A 27,865-nucleotide genomic window follows, 5' to 3' on the forward strand; every position below is an offset into this window, starting at 1 on the left:
TAATTAATTAATAATTAATATGGTGAATTATAATCGCTAAGCAAATATGGATTCATTTATAATACTATAATTTAAGAAGATTTTAAGCAGTTCTTCCAATTTTTTTTCACAAATGCCGTTAGTGAAAGCTGCAAAATCTAACGAACTTTGTATATTATTTGTGTGAAGGCTAATCTATGCGAGAAAACTAGGAGTACACTCCGAAAAATTTAGCCCAATTTACTTAAGTCCCCAGCTATAAAAAAAGCAAATTAGAGAAAGATGGAAAACATATAAAACAATAAACTTCAACGAATGAGATATCATTCATTAACATTCTTAATAACATTAACGAAAATGTGACCAGAAGAACAAAAAATGAAACCAGGAAGTGTGCACTTCGTCCTTTCAAATGGTCTTTCCGTTATTGGGCTACGAAGTAGGTCTTAAGTTTTGACTGTCGGTCAATTATATAACTCGTACTGTCAACGTATTGAATGGTATCGGACGGTCAGAATGTACAAAATCAATCAGTTCTTCATTCATTATTTTTGTTCAAATTTAAGATATATTTAACTAAGCCAGGGGAATTAAATACAATATGAAATATTCTAATAACAATTTAAAGGAAATTTCAAAAACGTTCAAAACAGATATATTATTTGCATAATGAGAGAAAAGTAGGAGAAGAAACCGTAAAACACAACCAATTAGCATAAAATTTAGTCCGTTGCACTAAAGTTTCCTACTGCATTTCAAAAAAAGGCAGATTAATAAAAACAAGAAAACGTCTAAATCCAAATAAAGGCAAACTAGAGAAAGTAGAAAACGTTTTTAAAACTGATATGTCTCAAAAAATATTTTGAAAAGTAAACCACGTAGGGCAACCTAAACCAGTATAATTTACAGTTGATCTATAAGCTATGTCAAAGCATGCTTTATTTAAAGCTCAATAGGTATAATAACTTAATAAGTAAGTCGTAGTAATGGTTGTTTCGATCTATTTTATTATTCATTCGTTAAGAAGGGATAGTTTAACGTTAAGGCTTTCTAAGCAAAATAATAAAGTTTATTATTTAATATATTCATGACATGTAAGACCAACGAGTTTCTCATAGGTTTGTACGGTTGGTTGTTCTCGTAACAAACTTGTCAATTTCATGAATAGATAGTTCAGTTCTGAACGTGAACCATCTTAAATCTGATTTATTGAAATTAATTATGAACAATTTACATTAGCAAGGGTTTTATTATCTTAAAAACAGGGACAGGAGATCAGACATACTCTTTCGATGGTTCAATACAACTGATCCGGGATTATTTGTTCATCTGGATTAAAAGTCTAAATTTATCGAATCGTCGTTCCCAAAAGGCTCGGCAATAATGCTGATTCGAATTCAGCTAATGATTTGAATTGAGGCGTTAAACAGAAACCCCCCGAGGGGAATTGGTCATTTGCCACATCGAAAGGAATGAAAATCACGGAGTTCATGGATGTTACACTCTTTCAAAGAAAAAATGGAAAATTACAGTTTCACAACCGGACACATCTGAATCTCACTACAAATGTGCAGTAAAACACCATTAAATTACATTATAGAAACCTGAATTTTCGTCGGAACAAATAGTTCGCCATAAAGACTTTCTTTGTAACAAGCTTTTTTCCATTTATTATCGTTATGGTAATTTTTAGCTTAGAATACAAATGGTGTTGATTTATCGAACATTCGTCTTTCGAGTCTTTCTTCATCGCACATCAAAAAGCCCCCAAGATCGAAGGCCGCCTTTCTGTCGTGCGCCGGCACGAATTTAGCCATCGTAAGTCCGTCTGCGTCCAATTGAAAACGGATGAGGCTTGAAAGAGAAGCCGTTCTTCCAAGGGGAGCCGGTCTTCCCCGTTATGTAAGACGAAGAAGGTTGTAGTGATTAGCGCTATCATTATTCAAGCCCCTCCATAGTGACGACCCAGTTCCAGTTTGCATACCGGCCCCACCATCTTTTCATCTCGTCAGCCGCTCCCTGCTTCCTCTCGGCTGGAAGGAGGAGAAAAAAAGACTGCTTGTTACGCGCAAGGGGCATTAATGAGATCGCCAGAGCATGCATTGAATATATTAGGGGTCTTAAAAACCCCAAGTTCTGGACCGATACGATAATTGATGGAAACAGTTTCGATTAAGATCATTTCAGGATCGGTTCGATCTTCTTTTGTCTGGCTCATTAATGGGCTGGTAATGGTTCGGTGATTAAGGACGATTCCTATCGTATTTATTTACGAGAATACAATTTAAAAAGTTATTTAATTTTAGCACTTGAAAATCCCCACTTCTGTTATTAAAAGAATGCAACATTACTTGTAATGCGCTGATTTTTATGATACGTTTGCGTAACACCAGGTGTGGTCAAACTTTAGTGCATACATGCGACCGTCTCTTGCGTTCTTCTTCATTTTTCCTAGGTCAGAGGTATCAAGAAGCTGGTTGCGTCCGGGTGATATGAGGCAAAGGTGAGACAACATTTACATTGTCATGTCACAACATAAACTAGAGAGTTAATTATACTCTCCTCTCACACCGATCCTATAACCTGCAGCTAATATTCATTTAATAGAACAATGGTACAGAGCTAAAGGAATAAACTAAAGACAAAAAATATATTTAATTTACTCTCCGTCGACTAATCCCATCTACATCGTACGCCATCCTACTGATGACCATGTGCGATACACAGTGATATACTTTGACAAGCGACTAACGCTGAATCCACATACGAAACTTAAGAGACTAGAAGTGATGAGACGTTACAATACCCTTTCAAGACTGCTTCACAAAAGATCAAATACATCACTATGGTGTTTTAAAATCGATTAGAGCTTATGGAATGGAACTTTGAGGTTCTACCAAACATTCCAAAATACAACTAATTCGGACATCCCTATCCAAAATCTTCATAAAACCCATAAATCCTTCTACGTATCCAATGACCCTTCGTATGCGACACCAAACTAATTATCCAGATCTACAAATCTCATCCAACAGCTCTCATACGGCCGACCCCTCACACTTTGTCAGTTAAAGAGCCAATGGCCCAGAAGTTTCTTTCCCTTTGATCATCATTGCTCGTTTCCGAATTGTGAGTAGTTGTAATATTCAATACAATTTTAAAAATAACATCCAAACTGTGAACTAGTTACTCTGTACCAACCGCCATCAAAATGTTTGTACATCCTTTTTTGCTTTTTTCGATCATATAATGGGTTTAAGGACAATCTATTTAAAACCACAGAAATAGTTAAACTTTGCGTGTTTGATCAAAATCTGACTAATCGTTTGTTGTCGGACATTGTTAATATATTTCATCTACCCTCAACAGTCGATCGGCCCTTAGACCTCGTACTATTTCACAATCTCGAAAATTACTTTTTGTCATCAATTACGCCCAGTAATGGAAACGGTAACGGCAATTATTCGAGTGTCGACGTCGGTTGAGATGAGGCTAAACGAGGCTAGACGGACGACCATTACAAAAGGAAAGAGTGCCGAGTGCAGACTCATTAAAGATTCATGTAGGCCTTTCGTGGGCGCAAGTTCAAGGACGGATAGCACTATAGCTGATCGCTTCTATTTAGAGCCCGTTGAAATACCGTCCACTAGAAGCGGACCATTATTCCACTATCTCCAGAAAAGGTAAAATTGGAGCATGTCGGGCCTGGTTCCAAAATTTCATCAATTATTAACGTTTAACTCTCTTCCGAAATATGGCCCGTGAACCCTCGCTGTTGATTAATCACGCGTGAGGTCACTCATCTCAGGTAGAAGCTCAACTTCAAAAGTAGGCAATTGTTCAACATATCCCAGTTATCTTTTAATAATTTCACTGGCTAATTTTACCGTTTTAATTAAACAACGTTCTTCGATGTTTTTTTTTTTTTGTCTGATGTACGGTTTTAACTGAAGTGAGGTTTGTTTTATTTAAGTATTAATTTCTACATATTATGTAGGTTGAGTGAAGTTAGTTCGTTTATGGTCCATTTATTTTCGCTGTTCTTGGGTTCTCCCGAAAAACTATCGCTCTTAATCCTCCTGTAACCAGCAAATTTAATCAATAATCGTGTGATTACATTGTTTTCCCTCCATATAATTTCTGAGCGACACTGGGAGCAACACTGATTCAGGAGATATGGTGTTTTCAGGGTGTTTTTTTTTTTTCAATAATTTAGTTTCAATTTACAAAATTTTTCACCGAGCCATAACAGTATTATTTGTCAAATTCACTCTATTTTCAATTTCAATGTACGTTGAGCAAAGATAATTCGTCTATAGTCCGTTTGCTCTCGCTTTTCTCCTGAAAAACTATTACTCGTAAATCTTATCCTGCAAACCATTAAATTTAATCAGTTATAATGTATATATTTGTGAAACAGATAACTCTGTTTTTCCCTCCCTCCCATTTCTGGACAACACTGGGGACAACACTGATTCAGTGAAGTGAGGTTGTTGTTTGCTGCGTTCTGAGTTGAGGGCGTTGAGGTTTTTTAGAATTGAAAATAAAAATTATACAAACGTTTATATCAGCCGCATTTTATATAATCTTCAATTTATTCCATTCAAAACGACGCTTATGATTTCTAATGGAAGATAGTTCTATTCCAATGATCCGCCTTTTGTCAATGTACTCATGTTAAATTTGCGTCAATCTCTAGACTTAGAAGGGACTGTAAACAAACTACGCAATATAATTGTTTCACAATAAAATTTTGTAATCCTAAAATTTTTGTTTTTATTATCTTAGGCGAAGAATGATTAAGACCAGATCTCATGTTTTCTATTTATCAACATCTATATTCTCTGCAAGGTTCTCCACATTCAACTTTTAAAGAAAGGTTTAAAAAATGTTCATTATATTTGATATATGTTTACCATGAGCAACCCTGATTGTGATTATGTGGTTACCGTGATATTAACAAAGTGGAAAAATTCCTTCGCAAAAATAAAGTTAATGTTTTGCAAACCGATAATTTTAAGTAAAAAGGGTTCTAAAACCAATACCGTGCCCGGTTGTTATGATAGCGAAGAAAGTTGCTTTTAGGCCAGATTAATAGTTTGAGTTCTATTTATAATGTTTGTTCTCAAAATAACCAAACATCAGAAGTCCTCTCTTGGCACGCTAGCAAAACCTTTCCCCTTTATTCATCCGAAAGATTCTTTTTGGCACGTCCGACGGCAAGTCGTCATGCCAAAACCGGACCTATCATCGATCTTACGGTCCTATTAAGTTGCAGGATGAAATACTCGGCTTTGGCCAGTTTATAAAGAATGTGGCTACGGGATGTTTTCTTGATAAGGGAAAATCGACTGAACCGACTCTCTTTCATGACTTGGCAACATCAAACTTATCAACAACAAAATATCTGTATATATTATTGTTAATATCAATTTATAATAACAGCCGACACTGTAATGAAAAAAGGCTGGGGAATTAATATAAACTCTTATTGTTTATGTTCTCATGAATATGCAACTTAGAATTGCCCTGGATCTAAATTGCCGTCATCCCTAGGACTACTTCCTGAATACCCAAAGACGACGGCGTCTATTTCCCTTAGGTCCATGCTAATTTTTCTCTATATATATAGTTTATTTAACCTTTATCAACAATGTAAAAACAGGAATTAACTTTATTATAACTTTGGTTACGTTAATAAGAACAAGACTGACTGGTCTGGTCAGGGGGAATTAAGTAGAAACCAGTCTGCCGAGCTTTCAAAATTTATGACTCCCCGGACGGAAATATCTCATTAGAAGGATTATAATTCTGTTATTGTTAATTTATTTACAGGACGTGTCATTTTTTAAAAATCACGAGGCTTAAATTAACCGCGAAATCTGGATGGGACCAAGAAATCGGGGTTATCGATGTAGTTGGTTGGATAATTAGGTTCATTTTGTCTGGCTCAATTCCAAAAAAACATAAAAAATTTAAATATTAACATATTGTACACTTGTTGTTGGCAAACATCTGCCCGTTGAATATTTGCCGGAGTTTTCGTAAGTTATCGTATTCATATCCGAAACGAGATGAAAATTCATCCCCGGCTACGAAAGGGAACCTGGTATTAATATTCAAATAGGGCTAATTGGTATGAGGGTCGTCCTACGTGAGCGGAGGATGCCCAAACGTGCTTTGGTAACATCAATAACCTCTGGGACGTGCAGTCGCCAACACTACTTCCCTATCATGTTTCTCGTCATTCTGGTACAATTATCCTCCCAAATTGGATATTGCTTACAATGGGTTCTTGTTGTACTTGACTTTACCGATGAGGTCGATCACACCCGATGGTACAAGTTCATTTGGTACAGGTCAGTATTCTCGAATGTTTTTCTTTGTTTCTTGTTTGATAACCCCATTGATCATAATTTAAATTGATTATTATTAACATTCCCGGACCAAACGTTATTATTAAGTGCTAAACTTTCTGAACTTTCTGTTCAATGAATCAAATAATTTCGACTTGTTTGTTTACTTTATAGATTAGGTTTACTTAATAATTGCTAATTTTGCTTTCTATGATTGTTTGTTCATTTTCTGCCGAACTTCAGTTTAAATTTGTTTTACATCAGCAAGGGCTCAAAATTACAATATATTTTATTTTTAGTTCGTGATCTGTTCTGCAGATTAATTCTGCAGGCACTTTGTAATCAGACACAGTTTCTCGAATATATCGTCGATGCCTTAGGACTTTTGAAATGTTAAGTTTATTTATCAAACTTGTCATTCGGTTTACAAGAAAATAATATTTTGTAACTTTCCGAAAATTTAGTATCAACTGGTAAACCAATCAATAAATCAATTCTTATTCTAGATATATACATTTGCATTATCATGTCCGGATGGAATTATTCAGCAGTTTATTTTTAACTGCAAAGTAGGTCGAATATAACGATTTCATCAATGGTCAATTCGTTTTCTCCCATTTTTGGACAACACTGATTCCATTTAGTGATGTTGTTCTTTAGTGCGATCCTAGTTCAGAGCATTGAGGTTTCTTATAATGTTGAATAATAACTATAAAAACCTTGTTTATGTAAGAATATCCACGCTTTCTATCATCTATCCATTAAAAATAAGGTTTCTGGTTTCAAATAGAAGGTGGCCAGATTCCAATGGTCCGTTTGTTTTCGCTGTACTTGTTTTCTCCTGAAAAACTACCACCCGAAATCATTATGCATTAACCAAAAATTTAATTAGTTAACACTTTTTTGCTCCATACCTTTTTTGTCCAGCACTGATTCGACAAAGTGAGGTTTGAGATTGTTCTCTTAGTTGAGGGCGTAGAGGTGTTTTTTCACATATAAAATAACGACTAAACAACTTTATTTACATAACTACAAAAAAGAAGAACCTCATCATCTTCAATCCATACGATTAAAAACGAGGTTTCTGATTTCAAATAGAAGGTATTTCAATACCGGTCCGCCTGTTCTCGCTATTCTTTTTTTTCTTAACACCATATTAAATTTGTGTCAAATAAAAGCGACTGTAAACAGATTATACAATGTAATGGTTTTACAATACTTTTTGTGATACTGATAATATATTATATTTTATCTTTGGTGAAGATCAATGAAGATCTGACCTTATATCATCTGTTTCTCATAATCCAACCCCCCAACAATGGAGCACCCCTGCATGGTTCTTTACTCAAGCCAAAGCAATTTGATACTTTAACCCATGAAGATTATAATCTTGTCGATAAACTTGAAACGTTTTACTCATCGCTAATTCCTCTGGATTTCTTTTTTGACTTACTGACCGAGTTTTAGCTTTTTAAAAAATTAAAATTTACTTGTAATTTGGAAACCATATAAATCATTGATCAAAAATTGGTTAATTGTTTGTTTACAACGCCCTGTTAAAACTTGAACAAAACGGATTTTAAAACAGACATTTTACAAATGATCTAATTAAATAACACCGTAAATTTGGCACGGTTGTTGTCGAGTATGAAAGGCTATTTAATTTTAAAGGAAGCCTGATTTTAAGATACTGGAAAATCTCAAGAAAAATAACGGTAACAAACGTAAAACGAGTGCCGTAAATCATTTAATCAAAATTGATTAAAAATCGGCGTGGAGAATTTAAACTTGTACCTGGTTCTCATTGCTAATTAGGCCTTTCTGGCTTTTCCTGGCCTTTTCCCAATCTGAATAATTACAAGAAGAACCAGTGGAGGACGGCATTCTACGACTCCTTTCATCTGGAGCCGTCCCGAGAGGAATTTAACGACCCTTTGAATTAAAATGTCATCCTGGGACGACTGGTTCGTTTTTATTTACGCCGACGTTAAGTTCAAAGGAGTTCTTTCACTTTCACCCGGTTAATTTGGCCATACATTTAAAAGAAAAAAAGTTTAAATACTGCCTGTTAGTCATTCCTTAGTAAAAAGAATGTTAAGAATGACGAGTAAATAGTTGCAGAAAGGCATATTATAATTTTACTGACAAATTTTACATACTTGAAAACGTCTATGCCAATTCTACAAATTTTTACAAAATAATTAATTACATCCAGACCTTTCTGACAAATTACCCGCGATCACCAGAGGTCATAACAAATTTATTATCGGCCCAAGTGTGTCCTCTATGATCTGTTATGATGTGCATAAAAATAATGCGTTTAACCAAAATCCGATTTCACACTGAGAATAAATTTTTATACGATTTTAAATATCCTGTCATTTTTGTTTGGTTTTTATTTAAATATAGGCGTTCCCGCAATTATCAATGTCCTGAGGTTCACGTTTTTTGGGTTTAGCCATAAGCCGTCTGAGTTGGAGCATAATTTCAGAAATGTATAAGGCTCAAAAAATATAACTTTCATCTTCCAGTGATCGGTCATGATCCTGGAGTTGAATACTGCATTTACCCAAAATTTATTGGAATCCAATTAGATATTAATAAGACACAAAAAAAACGGGAATTCAGGCATCTAGATCATCTCTTCCTCAGCCATGACCTTAGTGGTACAGATAAACACTTCTTTTCCCCAAACTCCCTTTGAAGCAAAAGAAATCCCTAAGGCTGAGATAAACGTGAATTCAAGCTAACTACTGATGAACCCTGCTTTTTCCCCAAAATACCTCTGAAAACAAATAGAAATCAAGCCTTCTGTTCATCTCTTCTCTTCTCGCAATCATCAAAAAATCAATCCTGGTGCTGCACTAAGCCAAAATCCATCTGAGTACAAACATTGAACATTCTTGCATTGATCCTGTGGCTCCGGTACGGATTTTTTTATGGCTTAAAAACATAAATCGGCATATCTTCTCGCAATGGTCAATCATAATCCTGGTGTATACTGATTTTACATAAAATTCTCACGAATCCATTAAGTAAAGTCATTAAGCTCAAATATATTTCTTTTTTTCTTTCGACCCTTTTGTCTCTTTATCTCAACGATCAATCATGTCCTGGTACGACTGACGGACTCAAAATCGATCTGAATTCAATCATGGGATAAATTGAAATGAATAAACAACTTGAAGGAACTTCATTTTAAGTTTCAAGTTTTTTTCTCTCGTTGATCATCTAATCATGTATTCCATCATTGGTTGAGATCATTTGCAAGATCAAAAATAAAATATTAGTAGTTTCTCATTACGAAGAACGTTATAACCCCAATCATGAATTCCGAAATTCTATTTGTCTATGATTATATATGTTTCAAATCATATTTTAAATTTAGTATACGATCACAACTGTAATATGTATTAGCTCAACAAAGTTGAAAAAATTCGGAAAAAACCTGTAGTTAATGCAGTAATTATTCCTGTAATGGATATAGTGGCATTTACCAAAGTCAGATGTACTTTAATTATAGTTTAAGACATTCCGTATGATAAACCATAGTTTATTATCTATGATTAGAACTCACCAATCTTCCAGTTCTCGCGATGATCAACTATGATACTGGTACCCCCAATGAGGGTACCTTTAAACCATTTATGCCCTTCTCCAATCATAGATTCTAAAATTCACATGGTTCAAAGGATACATATTTTATTTATTAATACCCTGCCAATTTTCTCAAAGACCAATCATGATTTAGATAGATGCTGTTAGTGAGAAGGCTGCTGTTTTAAATTCAATAATTATCTCAGAAATTTTATTACATCTGCACATGTTTTGAAAAATATCTCCAGTATGTCACAATGACTTATCAACTTATGATTATCATGATGATGGCGTAAAGTCAAAATCCCTCAAATATCAAGGGATTTTGGGTATAATCTTTTTTTAAATTAATAATTTGAAGGTGTATGTCAGCCGTTTAATCCCCTAATAAGGAAGGCAAAGTCCGTTGGGCTAAAACGGCCACCTAAAAAGTATTTTATTGATAAAAGTGCATAATCTTAACTTTTAAGTTGAAATCGTTTTGGAAAAAGCAAATAAAGGGTTAACGTAATTGTCTATACTCCAAAGAAAACGAAATTAAGTTTATCCAGATACTCAAGCTGTTAGAGCTCTCGAAAACAACATTAACTTAAGTTTAATGGTGGAAACAATATCCGCTATCGCCGAAACTTTCTTCAATGGCCACCAATAAATAAGTCGTTTAGACTCGAGGCCGTAAAGGTGTTGGATGCAACGAAATGGCCGATAAAACGGCAAAATCAGGATCAACAAACTCTTTTACTGTGCCCGAAACAGTATTAATGGTCTTAGGCCCCATGTTGGCGAGGGATATAAAATGAGAAAGCCCTGACGGCCCCTTTTAAATTGTGGCCGAAATTATGCTGAAAGTGCAGCCTTTATTTTATTGCTACTCCCACTTGCAGGTGTGGGTTCGACAGTAGGTGAAAAAATATTGCAGCGGTTTCACAATATTGTACTGATAGGGTGTTCAGGTATACATAACAAAGACGCCAGTTCTGCTATTTTGCAGTCATTTAAGTCTCAACACGAGTAATAAATCATGTATGAATAATATAGAGGAGAAATTTCCGTAAGCCCATTACGACTTCTATGGGCTTAGCATTCGCATATTTCTTAAGATTGTCGTTTTTCTATTTCCAAGAATAGGCGCAATCAAGCACTGGTGGCAATTATCTATGCACGAGAAAATTAGGGTTTAACCCTAACTAAGCTCAGTTGAACTAGGACTAGTGAATTGTTGAACAGTCTGTACGAACATAATTCCAAGAAGCTTACAGTCATAAATCTGTTTGATGTAGTCTGATAAAAATTGTTTTTTAAAGCAAAGGTCGGCACCGTCAGTTTAATCGAAACCGTGGGTTTTACTTCACTATCTTTAACATAAAGATAGGCCGTTGGTTGATGTTTACTTACGAGCATTTAAATTTACATCTAAGCTTGATAGGTATCAAATTCCTCAGAAGTTCACAATACTCAAGACCTCCTTTTCAAGACCAGCCCTTTTCCTGTAGTTTTCCTATCAAGTCCTGAGAAGGTCGCGAGGACATTTTAAGATAGTATCTACTGTCATATCGGTCGTACGACGTTTAAAGGAGGACTTGAACCTCCGACCCAGCACATGATCAATCGAATATATCTTTTCTTACTCCTAATGAACTCCGAGTCGGTATGCCCAGGGCTTCATCATAAATTCTAGGTTCATAGCAATCCGAAACCCTCAAAAACAAGCGACTCTACCAGAGTAGCCAGTGTTGGTATGTCAGAAGGCCCAGCATCCTCCTACACAGGAGAACGGTCTAGCGCTTGCAATATTAGGATTTACTTAGTGGTCAAGATTGTTTAATACTTTTAGTCGCTAAGTCCATGAGTGGTGTACACTTTAACTTAGCATCGCAGAAGGTATTAAAGTTGCTTAAAACTGTTTATTGTTTTATTTTATTTGAATGAACACAATTAAAGAAAATTGGTGGTTACTAGAAATTTTCTTAATTTTATTGTACAGCTTGTTTGTTAGATAAAGTAGAGGAAACAGCTCCTAAAAAGTCTTCAGTACTCAAGACCATATTCTTCGGATAAAACGTAAGCATACTGATTTTTCATAAATTATCATACTCGCACAGTCCCATGGGTGGACTATAATTTACCGCCGCAGAAGGCATTCAAGCTGCTCTAAATCGTAGGTATTTCGGATTGGAAAAAATACAAATAATGAGAATTGGTAGTTACTTCAAGTTTCCTTAGCCAACTTTGTACTTTACTTACTACTTTTACTTATTTTACTACTTTAGAAATTTACTTAGTTGTAAGTTAAAAACTAAGTCCCCAAAAGTCTTCAATACTCAAGACTACAGTCTTATTTACTAGTGGTACAGCCAGATAAACGCAGGTTTTCTGATTTTATTTTTTTTACTGTATTTCTTTTAAATTGTATAGAGAGTGGATAGTTACTTGAAATTGGCTTGCTTAAAATTATAGTTCTCTCAGATAACCTATTGGTCATTTAGACTGCAGAAACTCACACTACTAGTTCAGAACTCTTCTAGTAGGTTAAGCAAGAAATCTTTGTTCTTCTTTTAAATAAACTCCCGTTATCGAAATGAGCCATGTTAACCCTTCTGTTTCATTAAACTTCATTATTTTTAAAATTCTATTACTTTATCTGATTTGACAGATCATTAAACATCAACTACTGGATTGATAATCTAAGGAGATAAAGGAAGACCAATAAGCTCACTACCGCTGTAGCCGACTTATCATGTCAAGACTTACTTTCAAACTGATAATAACTCAATATTCCAGATGTTTCCCTTTTTGAAATAGCATTCTGGTCCCACCACAAAGTGCAAGTTGTGGTAAGTCCTGTCCACACTGAAATAATAGACTATAAATGTAATCCTTAAGTTAAATCTCTTTAAACCTTACTTTTTTATCTGATTAGAAAATAATGAATACCTTAAACCATTTTGGTTTCCGACTGTAATTTAGCTCCAGTTAATCCTTTAGGTCGCGTATGTGATGTGGTTGCTACTTATCGTCCAGCTTTAGTTTAAACTTGTTCGGCAGTGCAGTAAGTAGTTTTGGATAACACTAAAGATTTCATGAAGTTCAGAGTGCCATGCGGGCCGTTGGTGAAACCTAGAGTTACATAAGTTTGATCTTGACCTTTCTATTCAAAGTTCTCCTGATGTGAGAAGTTTCCTTGTTAGAAAGGAGTCAGATTTTGTTTTCTTAATGTTATAAAGGCAGTGGCAAGCTAGCGTTACATACAATGGTCTTCCGTCCACGTGTGGTATGGACGAACATAACTTAGGACCGGTTTCTTATTGTGAAGACACTAATTTAAGCCCTTTCCCGTTGTCGTAATTAAGAAAGGCTAGTCATTACACGCTTTCCCCTTCCAAAAACGTCTCCTACCAGCTCCGTGGTCGACGTGGTTGTGCAACCGTGACATCTGCCCGGTCTCAGCCGGAAAACGTGAATCACGACGGATACTCGTAGTTCACTATCTGTAATTTAAACAGTTTTACATGTTTTCAACAGTAGTATAAAAACCAGAGGGCACGCGAAGAGCCGTCGTTCCTTTGATAAGTGTATAGAGAAAGGTCTTCGTTTTAATTCTTATTAAGTACCTAAAAACAAGCTTTGGTACACGTTGCAAATATACGAGTATCATAGCTTTTTATTAATATATTAACTCGTACAGAATTGGCCCAACATTATAAATAAGCTAAGACAAACACATGGTGGTTGTTTAAAACATTTCCGGCTCGATTAACTGTTATTAACAAGGCGCAACTGAATCTATATTTCATTTAGCATCTGATAATTTCACACGTAAAGATGCGGATTGAGTTATTTCGTATTGAATAATATTTAATGGAGGGGCGTCGGTTTAGGCGTTGACACGGTGCACATCACTGTAAGGTAAAAGTCCCGGGTTCGAATCCAGCGGCCCTGCATTCGAACCCGACATACTTACAATTTTTTTTTAAAATTTATTTAGTTATTTCACCCCGAGGGTTGATAATAACCTCTGCTGTTGCGAACCCTCGTAAAAAAATTTAATCTGTACCCCTCCCTCCTTCCATTAAAATTACCTGGTTATCCTGGGGAAAAAATACCAATGGAATGAAAATGGCAAAAACAACCTAATTTAGACTTTCTACTTCAAATTTACAATCTGGCAGATCAAAATTTACATTTGAACATTTGTTTAAATACATTAATTGTCGGATTAGTTAACAAGTAAGTAGTTGATGGACTTGGAGTGGTCCGGCTTTGGCTGTTTTCTGTCATCATAGCGTAATCCACACCAGCGTAATATACACTCAAAGTCAAAGAAACCGGATACTCATAATTTGTTGTTTATTTCAAACTATATGTATTTTTATTGTTCGTCGATGTTTTGCTCCATTATTACCTCCTTTGGCCTCGCAAAGTGCCTTAGGTCTCCTAGTCATCGAATAAATAAGCGATGGGATTTCGTCTTGTAAAACAGAATTCCATTCTTCAACAAGAAAGGTTTGAAGCTGTTCTACGCTTGTTGGAAGTAATGGATATCTAACCCGTCTCTTTATCATGTCCCGTAAGTGCTATAGGATTTGTGTCAAGAGAACGTGCTGGCCAATTCGTTGTGGTAATGCCTACATCCTCCAAGTAATGATGACTACTCGAGCTACATGAGATCGAGAATTATCATGCATTAACGCGAAGTTGTACCCAATAAATAGAGCGAATGGGACTACAGCTTTCAGAAGAACTTACTCAATGTACCTTAGTGCAGTCAAAGATCCATTCTGTATGATAATCAGTTTGGTACGGGCATGATTCCACCCCATACCATAACTTTGAAAATGCAGTGACTCACGCTTGGGACATGGAGCAAAGCGTTCTCCACATCTTCACTAACGTTCCCGACATCTGATTGCCACATACCAAACCGGCGCACATGTAATGCAGAACGTCTAGATACTAGGATCCCCTCACGAAGCTTTCGTGAATGTTTAGAGCTCGCTCTTACATTACAGACCGTTTAGAGTTGACTACTTATGAAGGAAGCCGTTAAATGATGGTTTTGTAGTGAGGTAAGAACAATAAAACGATCGACTCGTCATCGCGGTCGACCACTACCTTCCCTACTTCCAGTACTTGGGCTATGTAACGATAAGAACTTCACGACTTTAAACCATGCTTTAAAAAAAAACTAATAATTAATTTTTTATTCCAATTTATTGTTTCATCAAAGAAAACAATTTAAAAATCTAATTAAAAACTCACTCGACAAATCGGTTCTGGAAAAGATGAAATTTAACTGGTTTTCTTTATTTTTAATATAAAGAGTGTAAAAGAATTAGTAACACGACAACGGTAAGCAACAAGTTATTAATGTTGTGTTTATGTTTTAAGTCAACTATTAATCTTTATACCTAGTTATTATAGAAAATAACAAACTAAATACAACTGTTAGGTGTTTGTCTTTGTAGGTATAATAAATAAATAAACTAATAATAGCCAGTAATAAAATTGCTAAAAATATATTCAGAATATTAAATTTGATTTTGGTTGGTGGGTGGACGAATCCACTTAGCACACCCACTCCTTTAAAAGTTTACGTGTAGGTGTAATTTATTCTCCGGCGTGTCTTTTTATTTGGTTTTAATGGATTTTTTTTATTATTTCCTTATTCCTCAAACCCGACGTCTGCATAACACAAACATAAAGATCGCCGGATCGACGGAGGAGGTTTTACTGGTTAATAATTAATCCCCCTAAAGGGTCTGATTAGTTAGTTAAAATTAGGGTTTCCGAACTCCTTTGATTAATTATATATAAGTCCGATTTGCTGATTTCGAGTAATTGTCCAATTTGTTGAAGCAGTTCGAAACTTTTCCTGGTGGTTTTCTTTATTTTCCTGTTCAATCTGTTTCGTCAGTTGTTTTCTCTCCACAGCGGGAGTATCGATTAGATTTTTTTTAGTTTGGAGCAATAACTAACAATTTATTATTTCTGTTTAGGTAAAAGGAGTACCCGGTTACTGAAGGATTACAGCAAACTAGGTGAGCTTTTACAATCCTGACCACTTCCTCTATGATGTTGCGAATTAATTAAGAACATCATTATTCAGTGATTTCACCTCGGGATTTTAATACTGGCTTAATGACCGGTTAGGAGGCTGAAATGGGTAAAGGGATAAAAGAGGATCTTTCCCACCTACGCTTAAAAGAGCACTGATCCGGCATTCCGTGGTTTTTGCACTGTTGCCCAAGGGGGTCAAACAAAAGTGAGTCAGATGCGTTGAGTCACGTGTACTTTCTCGTTTGAAACTGAAGGAGTAACTAGACCGGCGGCGTTTCACCATGGAAGGAGGGTCGTGCAATCTCATCACCGGCAACCGTCAATTACCCTCTCCCCCGTACGTCGATTCCCCACTTTCACCCTTTTCGCACCGGGGGATCAACGGGTTTACGGTTACGGTCTCGAAATCGAGTTACGCCCCCACCCTGGGGCCCGGAATCTGAAACAGGCGAGACCAAGCCGGCCCATCTAGATGAGAGGACGGGCTTCCAATCCTGCACTGCGCACCCGTGTCCAATTGGCACATTTCCCACTCAGGTTTCTACCATTACATTAATTTGAATGTTGTCAAGCATAAACGACTCCGGCTTAATGGTATTAGATCCTGATTCGCCTGTTCACATTAACACAAAATCATGAAACAGGTTTGACCTGAAATTCTGCGTACGTGCAACCGCCTGGTTGGTAAAATTGACCTTCTTTGTACATACGTAAAGCATCTAGCACCTACAGCACCTAATGCAATGCACTAACTTAATTAGTTGTTTCCTTTCCATTCTGAGTCCAACTTGTCCCGTTGTTGTGGCCTGCTTTTTACCATCATCACTGGGATAAAACAGGTCTGACCTAAAATGCGCAACGAAAATATCGACTTAGATGGTAAAAATGGCCGTCTACGTATATTTACACTGTTAGCGACTAGCGACGTCGTGCATATGAACTATCTCAATGCCATCAGTCAAGCCGCTTCTGGGCGTCAGTTCAGCGCAGGTCATAAGGTCAGAAAACCGACTAGCAATGTGAACAATGAACATGAGTTGGACCTGAGTTCCATGCCCCCTCTATTTTAAACTGTAATAAACAGATTTAAATCTTTACTTGTTGTTTACTTATTCCAATATCTAACAATATACATTGCCTTAGCATTTAATACATTAGGCATCTAGTACAGATCAATTTCGGCTTTTCGCCATCATCAGCTTTGGGGTTTGTACGTCTGTCAGATATGTGTCTAGATATCAGTGGTTTCTTCTGAATTGTTTTAACTATTGTAGTAGAAATAACCTCCATTGCTAGAATCTATTGTCACGACTGGCTGAACCTGAGGTGATAGCAACTTCACCGATCCTCTTCCCCCTGGTATTTCCTTGTTCGGGTGCGGCTTGTACAAATACTTGTTAATCACCTACATTGTATTTTATCACTCGTTCTAGTATGTGACCAATTTCTCCCCGAAAAATGAAGACGTTTTGTCTATTGACTGTCCATCTCCCCGAAAATAACGGAAAGTCAAATTTTGAAACTGGTACAGCTACTGATGTTAGTCAAATTATTGAAAACTTGATTTGATACATTTTTTCCTGAATAAGGCAAGGATTTTCTTGTGGTAAAAAATCTACTTGTAAAATATATAAATTTTTTTAAGCAGACAACTTTAAATTTACACATACAAATAACGATTTTTCAGGAAAAAATTTTTTTTGTAAAATAATTTGCCTCACAGATCCATCCATGTGTTTAGCATCTTTAACACGTCTGTTATAATCAGAATTTCACGTGCCGTCGTCGCCCACCCGCTAAAAAGACTATTGTTTAAGATCCGTTGTCCAAAACTAGTCCATGCTTTAAAATGAGGCAGTTCGCTTATAAATTGTGGCCGTGGTGCCAAGCGTAATAACTTTAAATTAAACGAAATTAAGTGTAGGTTAGAAGATTTTATTTTTGAAAAAGGGTTGTGAATGAGCTTGAAATCTTTTGCTACAGTTTTAACAATCATCCTATTGTAATGCTATCTCAGACCTTTGTGCTATTTTTAAAAATAGACTCAAATTTAGGGACCATATTGAATTTATTCTTTTAAAAAAACATTTAGGAACTTGGGGAGGCGTTTTTAGAAGCCTATTTGCTATTAAAAAAATCCTTTACCAAACACTGGTTTGTAGTCATTTGGAGTATTCAAGTATAATTTGATCACCTTGACCTGATTGAATGGGTTACAAAGGAGGGCATCAAAATATTTATTATTCAAAACGCATAAACGTGATAGTAATGAGCTCCCTTATACTGAAAGAATGCCTGATGGGTTGGACTTGGAAAAATTTTGGCTTCGACTTTGCTTTTTGTTGACTGGAAAATTATTAACAACGAAATTCCCGCTCATAGAACTCCTATGTACGTCTTAGGTTCTCCCGTATGGTAGGGGACATCAAGTAATATCCAAGGTGTACCCGTTCTTTAGTCTATGTCAGCTTTGCTTTATTTTTACATTATTTCATCTTGTTTACCGTAGTATTAAATTTAATTGTAACTTGCGTCCGTTTTATACCATGTAGTTCTTACTCAGAGTTGTAAAAATATCACCTTTGTATTCAGTTTAATGTTGGCTGTTCAGTTTTTAGACGTCTGATCTGTTCGAACTGAATTTGAATGAAAAACCGATAAGATTGATTTTTATAAACCCAATTTTGCATCTGTAGATGTAGATGATTTGTAAGGGTGTATTTTATTATTCCGCCCTTTAAGAGCTAGTGTATCCCCAGTTCTGTGTTTATAGCACATCGGTGAGTCCAAGTTCATCAAGGAGTTTGATTAGTAGGCCTGGTTTCAGTAGTTGAATTTCTTCTACGGTTACATCGTGCGTCCTAAAGCACTTCTAAGTGTAGCGCCACATTTTGTTAATAGGTTAGTTGGTGTTTCCTCTACTGCTTTGCAGAATCTACACTCGCCATATTTGGGTTATGCCAATCTTTTTCAAATGTCCATTTAGTTTGCAGTCTCCTGTTAAGAATCCTGTTAGGATTCATAGTTTTTTCCTGCTTCCCGTAATACATTCTGTTACTTCTTTCCTTCCAAAATATGTTAGGAGGTCCTTGGATTGTTTATGTCTAATGAGTGAGTTCCATTGTTCCCTCATTTTCTTTTTATCCTTCGGTCTGGGGAACTCATTGATAGTGTGGTTAGGTCCTTCAGCGGTAAGCAGCCCCTTTTCTTGCAAGGGTGCCCGCTTTCTCGTTGTCTTATACTCCCATATGCCCTGGCTGACTTTGTTCCGCATTCCGAATATGTTTAGTTTGGTTTTGCATTTCAATACCATCTTTGAACTAACGATTTGAATTTAGGGCTTTGATGGCTGCTTGGTCATCTGACATAATAGCTATGTTCTTATTTTTGTACTCTTATTCAATTGAATTGAGTTCATTTCTCGATTGTTTGAACCTCAGCTTGGAAGATACTATATACTACACTATTTTCCCATCGGTTCCTAGTATTTCGTTTCAGGACCGAATACTCCTGCTTGTTTACCAGTAGATGGTGCCATTTTTAAAAGAGGTGTTTTTCTCTTTTTCCCATTCTTTTGGTACCTAGGTTTGTTTGGAAGTTTTGATTAAATTCAAACATCCTGTTCATATCGACTCTTGGATCCATGAATATTGGTCTTTCATTATGTTGTTGCTATCTCTCCATTTTAGTTTTATTCCTGTTGGAGGTTTCTCTTTAATAATACTAATATTATATATAATAGTTTTTTGTGCTGTCCCAATATCTTCTCCATACCGGCAGTGGGGCAGGTTCTCATTGCTCCCAGAAGCATGCGTCTCTGTATTTGTGTGAATCCTCTTCGTTTTGTTGTTTGTCCTACTTTATCGCCTGAGACTATAGCTCCTATGTAAGAATAGGTGTACGTCCAAAGCAGGGTTTCCGGTCTACATCCCCAGTTTTTTCTCACAATATTTTTGCACACTATCAAAGCTCGTGTCGCCTTCATATGGTGGAGCTGATATGTTCCTTAAATGCCAATGTTTTTTCTAGTGTGACGCCTACATATTTGGCCTCTTTTTTTTTACAACAAATGATGGATAATTGTTGTTTTGATTGATTAATTGATAATTTTGCACATACCTGCCTGCACACATATACTGAATGAGCTTATGAATCACTTACTTTTGGCAGGGTCCAGGGTCAAACCTTAAACTTATCCGTTCCGCCAAAGAGATTTAAGCTCGAGAGGTTGTCGACAACTTGGTCACTTCAGGCCCCAACTCATATAGTTTTTAAACCTTGGCATGTTCATTCATTCTTAAAAACATTATTTCCTATTTACCATTCACTCAAGTTAGGTTGTGGAGAATTCCACCTTCGGCCCTCTAGCGCTAGACATTCAATAATAATTAATTCAATCACAATAAGCACAGAACGCCATATCTATCAGAGTACTACATGAGATAAAACAGCCCCGTTTCCACCAAAAATTTGAAAAAGGGACTAAAATACACGCTGCAGTAAGGCACAATTTTCATATCGTTTGGCACTCCTACACAGTCTGTATATGGAGCGAAGGGTTTTTACCCTTCAATTAAATTGGGACACATGTAACAAATTTTCTTTATTTGTTGGACACATACATGGGCTTTGACCCAAATTTAGGTGCTGTCATCCTCTCGTGTCCTAGTTTTAATCGGGTGAGGATGATCTCATTTCTTCCAATTACAACAGATCCACCTAGTCACATTTTCTCATTCTTCATACATTTTTCCTATTTACAGAACATTTATATTATCATTTACTCAGGTAGGGTGGTGGAGTATTCTATGTTCCTCCGATTTAATTAATATAATTTGATGGTCGATGGGGTACTCAATATTTCATACTACATATTCGCGCAAATAAATACATTTAATCTCAACAAACACAAAATTTTATATCTATCAGAACTATATAAAATGAAAAATCTTGTTTCCACCTAAAATCAGAAATTAGGACCCAAATACACGCTGCTGTGAAGCATAATATATCGTGAAACTTTTCTAGAATCTCTATATGGAGCCAAAAACATCATTCAATTCAATGTGGTACATCGAACATTTCTTGTTTTGCCGGAAAAATACGCAGGTTTTGGCCCAAAAGGAACAATGTGTTTTCATCGGTATAGGCCCTCCGAGGGCCACCTATCGGCTTCATTTATTTTTAAATCATGTTTTTATTGCATTTTTAGCGTCAGAATGCGGGATCTCGATGACCAGATATGCAGGTTAGTACGACCTGGCTTTAGCCTTTTCGTTCGACTTAGCGAAAAATTGTTTTTAGTTTTTTATTGTTGTGAAATATTTTTTTGGTGTAACAGTTCATAAAACACATCATTCTTCTTTAGCAACGGAAAATATTTTCATTTATTTTTCATTTTTAACGAGAATACATATTTTCCATCGGAAAAAATTTATTTGGAATAGGTTTACATGTCGTCCTTCCAGGAATTTCAACCTGTTTTGTATGACGAAAAGAAAAAAATAACAATGTAATTTATTCTTTGTTAATATGTGAGCCGAACATGCCTTCATATTGTTCCATACGAGTTTTCACAGAAACGGACTTTGAACTGGCTAATTAGTAGCCGGTAAAAATGAATTAATTTAGCATAAAATTAGAAGATAACTGTCGTACCTCTTTTACATGATGGGGTTATGTTAAGGGTCTGTTGTTTCAAAAGGAATTAATTCAAAATTAGAATATTTTTCTAGAATTGTTGTTTATCACGCATACCTTGTTTTTAAAGAAGAGCAGTGGAGAAAAAATTATTTACACATGTTTTTACTTTAACTAACGGATCGTAGTTTTTATCGTTAAAAACCTGGCTTTATTTCAAATCAGTACTTAATACAATTGAAGGTTTTAAGCTTGTTTTTAACCACGGGCTCATGTCCAGGGACCCTCCCAGATGATGTCCGTGCGGACATCGCGAGGTGACCCACATCAAGAGTTCACTCACCGACCTTCAGCCGGCATTACCATAATTTCTGGAAGTGGGATGCAGCATGAATAAAAAATGAGCTACGGGCTTTTAAGGGGGGGGGGGGGCTTAAATTGTACCCTTCTAACCCGCCGGAGGAAGAAAACTTCCATCCAGGAGACGCCTCCGAGATCTCATTAACGGTCCTTAATAAACCGAATTGCTTTCATCGAATTAATTTAATCGAAATTAAGCACGCGTGAAAACAGAAAAAAATTAGTCCGATGATCCCGTTCTTCCATTTTCGACTTGGGATTATTGACATAAACAGCCGGTTTTACTGGTTTTGCCAGGATGATTTTTCTTAATATTCAATGGCTCTCCCATCGACCAGCATGTTTTCATTCCAAGCCGCTGAACACTTTTAAATCCGACTTTTTATTCATATTATCCAAATGGAGCTTCATTATCTTTCTAATACCACGAATGGTTTAATATTATTTAGTCTTTAATGAAACACCTTGAAGCCAGCTTGTTATACAGCTCAGAATTAATTTACGTTCGAAATCGGTTTATAAGCATAATAAGATTTCTCCTTGAGGTCTGCCCCTTGCAGTTTGCTGGTTTCCGATCATCCTGGAATGCATTCCCGCGGTTTTGTACCGTGGGTCATGCAATCAGATTTTATTTAACTAGCGTTGACATTAAAATACCTACCACTGAAGATGGTGAAAGGCTAGAATCGCGCCTGACTGTCAAAAACCGACAGAGCACATTCACAAACAGCCAAGCAACAAGCAGCTTGTTCATTAATTTTCCGAGCTGAAATAAAGTAGCGTCTGTTTCATAATAGATATTTTAGGTCACAGTGAAAGAAAGGAAACTAAACCCTTGGGGAAAAATATACCACGTGGTTTGTATATTTTGCACATTTTCAGAATTAAAATATCGACCAGTATTTCACTCATGAACACTCTGGATCAATACATGGTCGTGGAAAAGAAAGCAAAGTTGTTTTTACCAAGCTTTCGAACTATTTTAAGGTAATCAGCAGGGCAAAACTATCCTAAATATGTCTACAGATTGACATATTTATGTTTTTTACTGGCAATCTCAAATTTACTGGCAATTCACTAGTTTTCGTGGTCCTCTTGACCAATTAATATCTTTCAATTAATTAAGGTTTTTAGTTGAGATAAAAAAGTCAGTGTCGCGAGCGGGATTCGAACCCACGACCTTCGGCTAGATACGGCGCTATTCTACCATTTGAGCTAACGTGACTTCGATTCACTCGGACACTATCCTCCCATCTCAACTGTTGAGACTGTGTCGGTCTTCAAGGAAATTAGAGATCGCATATGAAAAACAATGTGTCAATCTGTAGACATATTTAAGATTGTTTTGTTGATAACCTTAAAGTAGTCTCAAACTTGTCAGTGACAATTTAGTGCATTATTCTTCAAGACAATATGTTGAACCAGAGTGTTCGCATGTTCTATATCATATTTCTTGGTGTTGCGAATATAAAAACTCAATACTGATTATGACGAAAGGCCGACATAACGACTGAATCCAAAGCAACGAGGATAGGTAGAAAAGTATGATAGACACAACAAGGAAAACAATATTAAACATGCATCGCGTAAATAAAATTTTCTTCTTAAGATTGGGTTATGAATTTGTAATGTAGTCGTTCTTATCGTCTCGGCAATTTATCATCCTCTGTGGTGAGGTTTTATTTTTTTTCATGAACCATTCACAAACCAGAATACCAAAGTACATCATATAGACTGGAAAGTTGTTTATTGTTGTTTACAATGCCTTTGTTTAAGCCTCAAATATTGAAAGAATGAAAGGAAATCGATAGAATTTAAGATTTAATTAAAACTGGGGGGCAAAACGCATTTCTATTATCCAATATTTCACCCGTCATTTTTCCATTTTCTTTAAATGATAGATTCTGGAAAACCCGTCTCTTTCTCTGTTGGCTCCCTCTGGGTTTGTTTGACTGATCATTCGGTAAATTTTAACAGTGTTTCTAAAAAGATTTAACAAAAATGTTGATCCGCTAGTCAATATTTTCATTTCCTTTTATATAAGTGTGCAATGCAATTTCTATACAGTTTCTCCCTTCGCTGTCAAATTTAAAGCCGTTGAATATTAATGTTACTTATTTATGGAAACTGCCATTAAAAACCATTTTGTGCCGGTGGGCAGAAGAGGCTTTATGAGCTTTGGTTTCGTGTTTCTCAAGGGGAAATGAGAGAGAACAGCGAGACGCCCCAGCTAGATAAAAGAGTTATTTTTCATCCTCGAGTGTCAAATTTTATGGCTGTGACCATCCGACAACAAGCCATTAAAACGAGTTTGTTTTCAGCTAGCTGCACGACGTCGAGCCGTGTAAATTCCCTCGGACCGCCCGGCGTAAAAGTTCCTTCTCGAGATCGGCCTGTAATTTATCTCAGTTCTCCGTCGTTTACAGAAAAAGAAGGGAAAAAAGTCGAAACGAGTCAAAGAACCAGTCGTCCCCGCGGTCGGTTATGCCCGTAGAGGCGGAGCAGAACTAGTTTAACAGCTTTTTTTGAAAGAAGGCTCTGTCGGGCAAGCGCATTCCACGGAAAACCGGTCTTCGTCTTGCATCCGTCTGTAATTTACGCGTTGAAGAAACGTGCCGGCGAAATGTCGGCGCCGGGAGCCGTCGAATGGACGAAAAAGCGCATCTCCCGGGTGAAAGTTGTCGATGGAGGGCCCTACGAGCTGACGTTTCCTTTCGAATCGATTTTCTTTGGGCAAATTGAGGTTCAACCAATCTCAGTGTGGTTTGCAGATAAATCGAACTTGCTTGTAGTTTAGTACGGATACTATTATCCTCTCAGATTGAAAATAAGCAACATCTGGTCATCATGTTCTTGACGTCCTCTAGCCTGAATTTTTTATTTAATTTTTAAATCAAGTCTTTATTACATCTTCACTTATGTATTTGTAAAATTTGTACTTTTACAATATGTACATAGCATTACATAATTACAAGATAACATTGTCCGAAGCAGTAGTCAACTACAGAAAGGAGGTCTCTTGGCCATCTCCAGGTTCCAGGATTGCGTTCTATTGGACAAGGCTTGTACAAACAATTTCGATGAAAGGAGAGTTCGTAATGAAATAGACAATTTTGAGTAATTAATTTTTGGATAAACCAGTATATTAAGATTGAGGGTTCAGAGTTTTAAGCGGCAATGCACTGCGTCCATCAAACAGGACAATTGGGCTCCTATTGTTCAGGGTAGTATTCGTAATATAATAGTTAATTAACTACTAATCTAACGACTTGGATTGGAAAGTTTAGGCATATTGAAAATAGGCTGACTCCCTTCAATTTTATACCATAAGTCTCAATGTTTTGATATAGACAATTTTGTTCATAAGTTTGTTGCTCCGATTTAGGACTTATCGTTTCATTCCTTTTGCTGGTTCCTGGACAACCATGATTCTAAGTTCAAGGTAGTTTACACATTGAGATTTAGGAATGTGAACATAGTTGAAAACTGTGAGAGATTTGCTTGGAGTCAATTTTGTGTTCACCCTGATATACATGGGATATGTCTTTGCATATCACTTATCAAATTTTAGAATTTGAGTCAGGAATTGCAGTGTCATCAATGAAAGGTGCAACGTGAATAGTTAATTTTAGTTGGAACGTGTGCGGTGAAAGGATATATGATTGTTCCCAACCCTGCAGTACCCCCGAGACAAGAGGACTGTAGACGGAGTTGATCTGACCTTTGTAGGATGGTCCCTTTGTGAATTACTCAGACAACTACTCGATGGATAAGATGCCTGCATGGGCTTTGTACCAAAAGTAGACATGCTCCGCTGTTTCTTCTTCTTCCTCTCAATACTTTCATAGCGTTTTTCTCTGTAGTGCCCAGTCAACTGTTCTACTATTGTTCTAGTCCTTACACGTCCTCGTCTAAAAAGTTCTGCCGTTAGTTTCTGCAATGGTTCTTCGATCAACTTTTTCACAAGCCACTGTCCTGGTAACAATCGCAGTGAACCGCTGATTTATTCTTACTTCATTTTCCGATGGATCTACGTTTATGACAATTTCGTATGCAGCAAGAGGTTTCTTCAACTTCAGGACCGATAGGTGTTCTGATGGACCTTTCCTTCGCTAATTTAACGCTCTCCTCGTTGCCCCTTTGCCTTGTATGTCCTTGTACCGAAATGACAATCAGACAGAAAATCAAGAAACAACAAGAATTGTGATTAAAACATACTTAAAATTCACTGGACCCGTTTTACAAATATCGATACAAATAAGAAGCGTTTATTTTGTGATGGGAATATTTAAATTAGTTTCATTTAAGAATTTAAAGAAATTTAAATAGTATTTCATATACAAATTATATATTCAACATGCTATACTTACATCCAAGTAATATAAATAAGTTATGGCAGCCAGAGATGTTCTAGTTCTTTTCAAACTGGGCGATTGTACATTCATTCTACACTTGATTATTGACTTACCAACGTTAATTGCATTAATAATACTATATCGTGTGTATTTTTATCGGCCCCTATGTAATTTATGGTTTCGGAACATCAAACCGGCCCAATGGGCTATTAGAAATCACAGTCTCATCCGTACAAATTGATGCTGTTTTTTTCTTACAAAACTGAACGGTAATTGGCCCGTAGCGGGAAAACGGCCTAGGCTAGTTTTTTTTCTTCTTCCATGGCCATTATAGGGATCAGAAGCGGAGATTGGAGTGTAAAACCAGATTCAGGTTAATTTAAATGCCCTGCCTTTCAAGAGGCATTCCCATAAAACGTACCTGCCACCGCTAGTCGGTGAAATGAATATGAATCGAGGAGACAGAAGAAAGAACATCGTATTTCTTTTAAATGTGCTAGAAGAATTTGAATTTATGAAAACCATTGATTTAAATTGAAGAATTACATAGTGAAATTTAAAATATATGCCATTGGGTGCTTATGGTGCAGGTTAAGATTGCGATGTTAAGGTTATAAGGGGGTGCGAATTGCGAAATCAAACTTCAAACATCCTATGACCATTAAAGCATTGATGTTTCCAAACATGTTTGATAAAAGATATAGACTCAATGTTCGGAAGAATAGCCGAAGTTCGTTTGTTCGAATCCCGCTCGAGACACTTTTCATCTCAACCAGAAACCTTAGTTGGAAATAATAATTGATTGGAATAATTAATACGATTATGACCACTAAACAAATGTGGATTAATTTAATTTTAAAGAAGTTATTATTTCACTAATAGCTCCCCGTGGCCACTTCATAAGTCGTTGAGAAGCGAATCCTGATTACACGACATTTAAAAACATGGCAACAAGAGGGGAAATTCGAACGTTTGTAGGTTGATATGGGAGGTTGGTGTTCGAGGGGATCGAAGTCACGATAGCTCAAGTGGTTAGAGCAGCGGCGTAAGTAGTCGAAGGTCGTGGGTTCGAATCCCGCTCGTGACACTAATTGTTCATCTCGACCAAAAACCTTAGATGGAAAGAATAATTGATTGGAATAATTAATATGGTCAACTATGACCATTCAACAAATATGGGTTCAGAAGTATCTTTAAGTAGTTCGTCTTTTTTCTTAGTGGACTTTTTGTTTACTTCAGCAAAAACAAAGCCTACCAAAGGTCAACATGCGGAACATTTAGATGATCGAGTTCTGCCCGAAAACATTGCATACCAACTGCTTTCTACGTATTTAAAATACGTCTAAGCATTATTATAAAAAAATCTGAAATCATGTTGAATTATCACGCAAATAGCTCATCAATTCAGCACTAGACAAATAAAGGGCTAATTGGATAGGAAAACGTTTTGTTCAGGCACACTGTACGGCATTACTTTTGACATAGATTTGTTGAACGTCGAATGTAGACGTCCCAATGAAC

General features: G+C 36.4%; 1 protein-coding gene and 1 non-coding gene across 10 annotated transcripts in view; both read left to right on the forward strand.

Moving 5' to 3' along the window:
- The window catches only part of LOC106661667 (lysine-specific demethylase 3A-like), a 475,583-nt gene that overhangs the window by 240,717 nt on the left and 207,001 nt on the right, over positions 1 to 27,865 (forward strand). For 7 of the 9 annotated variants that reach the window (XM_014385209.2, XM_014385207.2, XM_014385208.2 and 4 more), the window contains one exon: positions 15,929 to 15,970. The exons of the other annotated variants lie outside the window; for them this stretch is intronic. In XM_014385209.2, the coding sequence (XP_014240695.1) occupies positions 15,929 to 15,970 (42 nt within the window). The remainder of the gene's footprint in view (positions 1 to 15,928; positions 15,971 to 27,865) is intronic. 9 annotated transcript variants of the gene reach the window in all.
- On the forward strand, positions 27,358 to 27,431 carry Trnal-aag. Its single transcript has one exon. It is a non-coding gene; the product is annotated as a tRNA-Leu (tRNA).

This window comes from Cimex lectularius, unplaced genomic scaffold (assembly GCF_000648675.2).
Source record: "Cimex lectularius strain Harlan isolate CLEC.00 unplaced genomic scaffold, Clec_2.1 scaffold59, whole genome shotgun sequence".
Taxonomy (NCBI): Eukaryota; Metazoa; Arthropoda; class Insecta; order Hemiptera; family Cimicidae; genus Cimex; species Cimex lectularius.